This window comes from Cyanistes caeruleus, chromosome 27 (assembly GCF_971803275.1).
Source record: "Cyanistes caeruleus chromosome 27, bCyaCae1.hap1.1, whole genome shotgun sequence".
In the NCBI taxonomy this organism is placed as follows: Eukaryota; Metazoa; Chordata; class Aves; order Passeriformes; family Paridae; genus Cyanistes; species Cyanistes caeruleus.
The window spans coordinates 3,629,640-3,637,063 of record NC_141727.1 but is presented as its reverse complement, the minus strand read 5'-3'; the positions used below and the strand labels follow the sequence as shown (position 1 = coordinate 3,637,063).

The 7,424-nt window shown below is 65.8% G+C and overlaps 1 protein-coding gene across 15 annotated transcripts in view; it reads right to left on the bottom strand.

Annotated features, from left to right (window-relative positions):
- Positions 1 to 753: 753 nt before the first annotated feature.
- LRRC3C (leucine rich repeat containing 3C) overlaps positions 754 to 7,424 on the bottom strand; it is a 31,083-nt gene continuing 24,412 nt past the window's right edge. For all 15 annotated transcript variants that reach the window (XM_086864592.1, XM_086864593.1, XM_086864585.1 and 12 more), the window contains one exon: positions 754 to 3,398. In XM_086864592.1, the coding sequence (XP_086720718.1) occupies positions 2,550 to 3,344 (795 nt within the window). In that variant the 5' untranslated portion in view covers positions 3,345 to 3,398 and the 3' untranslated portion in view covers positions 754 to 2,549. The remainder of the gene's footprint in view (positions 3,399 to 7,424) is intronic.

Genomic DNA, 7,424 nt, shown 5'->3' with positions numbered 1-7,424 from the left:
ACTCGGCATCATCCAGCCCCGTGAGAGGGGACACCGGCAGGGCTCCGGGGAGCCACGGCCCCACGGACAGGGTGGCAGCTGGGGCCACGTGTCCTGCGTCTCCCCCGGCCCTCCCCAGCTGCTCCGGGAGCCGCGGGACGAGAATCCCCAGGGAGTGACCGGAGCGGGGGACGGCAGCCATCTGCTCCAGAGCCCGGGGTCCGCGTCTGGAGACAGCCGAGTGACAAACAAGGTTAATGTCCCACGAGCAGGAGCTGTCACTCTGCGTTAGGACCCGGCTTTCACCTTCCATGGCACAAGACTCCAGCGCGGATCATGCGGGAAGAGGTGCCGGCAAACCGGGTCGGGGCTGTGACCGGAGATGCCTCTTGTGGGGACCGGCTGGACCGTGGTGTTGGAAGGACCCGTCCCTCGGGGCCGTCATGATCCTCCCCGTGTGCCACGCGGTGCCGGGGGCTGCTCCTGGGAGAACGGGAGGGCAGGGAGCGGAGCCGAGCCCTGGGAAACCGCTCCACGGGGTCCTGGGTGTCGCGGGGACCGGCACGGTGCCAGCGACCTGAGCCGAGCCGCGGGTGTTCATTATTGAAGGCTGGGACAGGGTTACCGGAGGGACGGGTGTCCTGTTTCTTCTGCAAGCGCCTGCCCACAAAGACATCGGCTGTCGCCGGCACCTCCGTCTTTCCTTTGCAACCACAACGTCACCAGGGCCCGGTGACCCACAGACACACACCCGAGCACACGCCGGCCACCGGCTCCAAAGTAAAAGACAACTTTATTGTCGTATAAGACAAAATTTAGTTAGAACTAAAATGTCCCTTAGCCCAAACACGGACGGGTCGGGTGGTCCCGGCATCCCCCGTGCTGCTGACACAAGCGGTGGTCTGGGGGGACCAGCCTGGGGGGATTCAGTCGGGTCCCCCCCAGCCCCTTTTCTCCTCAGCCGGTTGTAGAGGGGGAAAGAGCTACAGGGGCTGCAGGGACGCCCAGATGGGAGCTGGTGCTGAGGTGTTTGTGCGTTGCAGAGCTCCTGCTCTGTGCTGGAATTAGGCACTTGTGGAAGGGCGGGGGCCCTGCTGCTGGCCAGCTCAGTCCCACGGCTCCCACCGGCACCGAGGCACCAGGGCACAGGCAGAGACCTGCCTGCACCGCAGTGTGCTGTCCACACGTGGGGCTGAGGCTGCGCCTGGCAACAAGGCAGGTCTGGCCTGGTACAGAGGAGGTTCCAGCAGCTTTGGTTGGTGCTCTTGGTGAGTTAAGGCAATTTAGCATTGGTTGGTTTAAAAAAAGGCCAAAACCAGCAAAACCAGATGTCCCAGAGGCCAGACAGGCAGGTGGAAGAGTCTGGGGATACTCTGGCTTTGCTCTGAGTTGCCACTTGGACCCTGCATGCCCAAAAAGTGGGCACTGAACCCTGCCTGTCCAGCCCTGTGCTCAGCATCACCTCCACCGCTGCCACCAGGAACCTGCAGCCCGATACTGGAAGTGTCAAGAAGGGACTTTGGGATATTTTAGGGGAGATTCAGCTCCTGACAGCTGTGCGGGAGTGGGGAGAGGACAGAGGAGCTGTGGCAGCTCCCTCTGTCCTGCTTCCCATCACAGTGACCGGTCAGCAGCTTGTGAGGTGGGAGCTCCCCTCTGGCAGTGACACGAGCAGATGGCCAAGGGTGCTGCAAACATCCTCCCACGCTGTCCCCGAGAGCACCGAGGGGAAACTCGCTCCCCCAGCATCCCAGCAGGGCTGGACCCACTGCCAGAACCCGTAGCTGCCCCTCCATCAGCACCCACATTTCCTTGGCAGCCTCAAAGGGTTCTGCCCCAGGGAGTTCATTCCTCGTTTGGTTCTCGCTCCCCACACTCCGATGGGAAAGGCCCTGGGTTTGCCCATCAGCGATCCCATGTCTGAGTGGAGACCCCCACACCCCTTGCCCCACCTGGCCTGAGAGTGCCGGGAAAGGGGCAGGGAGATGAATCGGAAAATGGGGCGGCACCAACCGGTGTGTCCCCACCCCCTGTCCCACCTCTTGGTCCCGCTGGTTGTGGTCACAGCCCGTGACCGTGCAGGGCACTGGCCTTGCACCTGTACTGCTCCTCCCCACTGCCCTCCCAGCAGGGACCCAGGCCCAGGCTGCCCTGGGCTGCCAGACCATTCCTTGGGCAGCCAAGGGGGAGCCGGGGAGAGATGAAAACACCAATTCCATTAATGCCCCAAGGGATCTCTGCAAAGGAAATATAAAAAGTTTTAGATGAAGTCCAAATGTCCAGGTCAGTTGGAGCAATGGCCACATGCCAGGAGCTGCTCCAGGTTCTCCGTAACTTGGGAGGATGCTGCAGATGCTCCATGCTCATGGCTGATATCCATCCCTGACCTCAGCCACCAGAGCCAGGGACTCAGCAACCGTGGCTGCTGCTGCCAGGAGGAGAACAGAACAGAACATCTGAGGAGAACAGAATCCATGAGCATCTCTGTGCGATGCCAGTGGCCAGTGACAGCCCCTGGCGTGGCCGGTCCACAGCTCCATTCGTCCCCATGTCCTGCAGGATGCTGGTGCTCACACCACAGTGCTGATGGTGGAAGACTCCTCCGATCGCCGCTGTTTGCTGGGCAGTGACTTGAGATACTCCAGGTGTCTCCGGGCGTCCTCCTGGTTCTGCCGCACGTAGTAGACCAGGTAGGAAATCACCATGGCAAACCAGCCGAACATGGTGACCAGCATGGCAATGTCCGTGGTCTTCTTGTACACGTTGCAGAAGTCCGTGTCAGCAATGACCTGCAGGAAAGCTTTGCCGACGTGCTCCTCCTGCGTGGAGGAGTCACACATGATGCCTCCTGAGGAGTCGGCTGCCAGCTCCACTGCGCGGATCAGCTCCTGCAGCCGACAGTCACACAGCCATGGGTTGTTGGACAGGTTCACCTTGGCTTTCAGGTTGCTAAAGGTGTCTTTGCTGACCGACACCAGCCTGTTGGAAGACAAGTCCAGAGAGTGCAGGTGCTCTGCCAGGCTCTGGAAAGCCCCACTTTCGATTCTGGCGATGGCGTTGTGGGACAGGTCCAGCTCCAGCAGGAGTGGCAGGTCCCGGAAGGCATCACGAGGCAGGAAGCTGATTTGGTTGGAGTCCAGGTAGAGCTTGTTGGTGTCATTGGGGATGTCTCTGGGGACCTCGGTCAGCTGAGCGTTGCTGCAGCGAAAGGTCTTCAGCCCCTCCTCTTCTGAGGGGTAACAGCCCTTGGGGAAGGCAGCGGCTGGGTGGAGGCAGGAACCCAGGAGGAGGAGGAGGAAGAAGAGGTTCTGCAGGTGCAGTGTCATGGTGATGGGGCAGAGGACAACCCCCCGTGTCACAGTCATGGTGCTGCACTGCCTTCCTCACACCCACAGTGGCTTCAGCTGGACTTGGCACATCTGAGACAGGGACAACAAGGGGACAGTGTCAGGCTAGGGGAGACGGGGCAGAACCGTCACTGCGCTGCCGTGAGCACCACATCTGACCCTAGCCATGAAGCAGGGACAAGGATGGGGACCAGGACAGCCTTCATGGCTCACGCTTTCCCCCGTGCCCGGCCATCACCTCGCTCTCGGTTCCTGCGTGGCAGGATCAGGCCCCAGGGGCTGGGCACGTCTCCCGCGCCGGCAGCTGGGTTGTAACAACCGGAGACGCTCGGGCTGAGCCAGAGGCGGGGTGAGCTCCCGCCCTGCCAAGGTCACGGCGCCGCGACCGCTGCTCGCAGGAGGCCGATGCGTCCTGCGGCGGCCGGAGAACGCACCAGCCAGAGCCTCGGCTCCGGGCGAGCGGCCGCTGCAGGCGGCCCCCGGGGAATGCCACGGAAAACATGTGCAGGCAGCGGCTCAGCAGGTTCCTGCTCCCGGCTCCACTCCCCGGGAGCGCCCGGGGCACACGCGGACCGAGGGGACCGGCACAGGTGGGTGCTGGGTGCTGCTGTGCTCTACCCACTGCCACCCCACCGTGGGGTCGGGCCGCTCACACCACCCCGTAACCATGGGCCCCATCCAGCCCTTGATTCCGGAGGGGAAAAGCGTCAGCAGGAAAGAAACAAAAACAGAAAAAGGAAATTCACTGGAGCTGAGCGTGCAACGAGTTCCCAGGGTGGTGGCAGCAGATAAGGGCCATGTCTGAGCGCTCCGAGCGCTGCCCGGCTCTCTCAGCCCCGGCTCCCACCACATCCAGGGGTCCCAGCCTGTCCCTGCGCCGGCCGTGGCAGCGGAGCTCTGGAGGCAATATCCAGGTGCTCTCCCACCATCCCACAGCCAAAGCCACTGGCGCTAACAGGCACTTGTGTCAGCCGCTCAGGCAGAGCTCAGTGCTGCGGGAGCCCCGAGCTATGCCACCAGCAAAGCTGCCTGCGGGTCCCACTGCTCCCCGGAGCACCCCAACACCGGCAAACGCGCTTCAGGGTGCTGACCGGGGCTCCTCGGTGTGCTGCAGAGGTGGCCATCCAAGGGTGGTCCCCACAGCACAGGCAGGTGAGCACCCCGAGGGCTGGGCACTGTCACACAGCCCTGCCGACACACCCCAAGGTCACACCTGTGCAGAGCTGACCCCTGCACTGCCGGAGCCCCGGGATCCAGGAGGGTCCCGAGAGGGAACCAGAGCTCAGGACACATCGCTGGCACCGAGACCCCGGAGACCCACACTGCACCAGCCCCCCAGTCTTCCAGAGGTAACCTGGGACAAACACACCTCTTCCCGCTGCCCGGGAAACCACCGGAATGAGCCGGGAACCGGTGTCCAGGGACGGGGCTGATTCGTCCACGGAACAGGGACACCCCTGCGGGTGGGATGCGGACCAGGCACGGCGATGACAGCCAGCCCTTGCCCCACCGCAACAGGGCTCGGGGATTCCCAGCCCGACCCCGGGGGTCGCTGCCAGCCCCAGAAAATGCTGTTGAGGAGCGGGGGCAGGGCGGACGCCAGGATTCTCCGTGAGCCCGGGGATGCCCGGGGATCCCCCCGGCTCCGCTCAGCACCGGGGGCGTCGCAGGCGAGGGAAGTCCCGGTGCTTCCCCGGGGGAAGCTCTGCTCTGCGCGGCGCTGCCAGCCCTCCCCTCCCCGCCTCCCGCCCCGCCGGAGGTCCCGTTGCGGACTCACCTGCCCGTGCAGCCCCCGGCGGCGGAGCGGCCCCGCGCCCCGGGCCGGAGCGGCCGCGCCCCGCGCAGCGCGGCGGCCCCGGAGCCGGCGGCGGCGGCGGGGCCGGTGGGCGGGATCCTCCGCCCGGGCCTCCCCGGGGCTCTCCGCCCCCGGCCCGCCCCGCCGGGGGGGCCGTGCAGCGCCGAGCACCCTCGGCCCCGCGCCCGAAGCCTTCCCAGCTCTCGCCCCACGGCGAAAGAGCTGCCCCGGGTCCTCAGGCAGGGAGGCGCGGAAAGACACCGGAGAGACCCGGTGAGGAGCTGCCGAGACCCCTGAGCCAGGGGCAGCTGATACCGAGGCGTCCCGAGGCACTCCATGGCCTCCGCCCCGCCGCGTCCCCGCGAACTCCGGTGGGAGCCCCCCCCGGCTCTGCCGGGCCTCCCGGGCCCTCGGTGCCTCCGGTGCTGCCTCCGCAACCCCCCAGGAATCCCCTCATCCCCTCCCCAGCTCTTTGCGGGGAGCAGGACCCCCCTACTCTCACTCCGGCGGGCTCACGGTGCCTCCCCCCGCCCTGCACCGGCATCGCTTACTCGGGGAAACCCGACCCGCGGCGGCGGCACCGGGCGGGTTGAGATCCAGGCGAACCGGAGTGGGCCCCCAGCCCAGCTCCCAGCTTTCCAGGCCGGGGACCGCCGGGCTGGGCTGCGGCTCGGGGTCCCGCCGCCCCGGGGCACCGGCGAGGCTGGCTCAGGACCATGGAGAGCGGCCGCCGTTACCGGGCCCCGAGGCCGCCGGGAGGGACGCGGCTCCCGCTGGCCCGGTCCTGAACCTCCGCGGCGGGACAGCCCGGCCCCGGGCACTGGCGTTCTCCCGCTGCTGAGGGAGGATAAACCGTTTAGGAGGCGCCTGGCCTGGATCTCGCCTCAATTAGGAAAAGGAAACCTGACGGCAGCCAGACACGGCCTCGGACAGATCCTCCCCAGAGACCCCCGCATTCCCCGGAGCCCCCCGCTCCGGGGAATTTCTGAGTCTGGCACCCTGGAAGTGTTCAAAAAACGTGTGGATGTGGTACTTGGGGATATGGTTTAGTAGTGAAGGTGACAGTGCTTGGTTACTGATTGGAGTCGATGATCTTAGAGGTTGTTTTGATGTTTCCGTGCCTGTAGCCAAAGCCGATGCCGGACCGGTGCCGGGCTCACCGGGTAGGGTTGTCCCGGGACGCTGCCGGGAGCCCGGCAGGCAGCAGCCGGCAACCACAGCTGGTGCTCTTGAGCACTTCTTTGGCATCTCCCCGTTCGGCCGGGGAGCGGAGCAGTCCCGTGCTGCCCATCACCGTTCCCAGCGCCGCCGGGAGCTGAGCACGCAGCGGGAGCAGGGATGGCCATGTCGGGATGTGGCGGCTCCGGTGACACAGCCACCCGCCGCGGGACGGGGCCGAGGGGCCCAGGGGACAGGAAGGGGCATGGCGGGACTGAGCTGGGACCCGGAGAGGCGGTGGGCGATCCCGGCAGTGGAAGCAGCCCCAGGGCTGCACCCCTCGGGGGACCCATGTGGGGGACACGGCACCCACCAGCACAAAACCTGCAGTGCAGCACGACCCGCGCGGACCCTTCCCACCGCAGGATGGCTAAAAATAGCTGGCACCGGCTTCTCGCTGCCACCACGGAGCTAAATATAAACGGCATCGACCGAGCAGCGGGACCGGCAGCCGGCAGAGCGGGAGCTGAGCACGGCCCGGCACCGGCAGCGAACGAGGCCTAGGAATCCACACGGGAACGGCCCCCCTGAGCACGGGGGGAGCGCGGGGGCAGCTGCCGGTGAGCGGATGGGGCCGGATCCCCCCAGGGAACTCCCCGCCCCCGGTGCCGGTGTTCCCTGGGCGGGTGAACGCGGTGTGGGGAGCCCAGGGAGCGGGTGGGCCCCCCCCCCGCGCTCCACCGGCAGCGGCGGCTGCTGCATCACGGAGAGCGATGAATATTTATGGCTTTAAAAATAGCTGCTGCATTGTGCTTCCCCCTCACGTGCGGAGCCAGCGGGGTGCGGGGAAGCTGCTAAATTAGATGTCACCGCGCAGAGAGCTGCTCAGTCAGGCAGGAGCAGGATAAAAATAGAGCCTGCTGTGCGTGCGTGGATCTCCTGCAAAGCAGGAGCGGATCCCGTGGGATCCCCCGCCTCCGCACGCCGGCATCCCCGCACCGCTCCCTGCCAAGAGGGCACCGCAGAGGAGCCGGGCAGGGACAACGCGGTTTTACCGGGTGCCAATCGGTGGCTTTTCATCTGCTTTACCCCACATGTGCTTCTCTCCGCGCCCAAAGCCCTCTGGAGGCAGACATTGCTCTGGC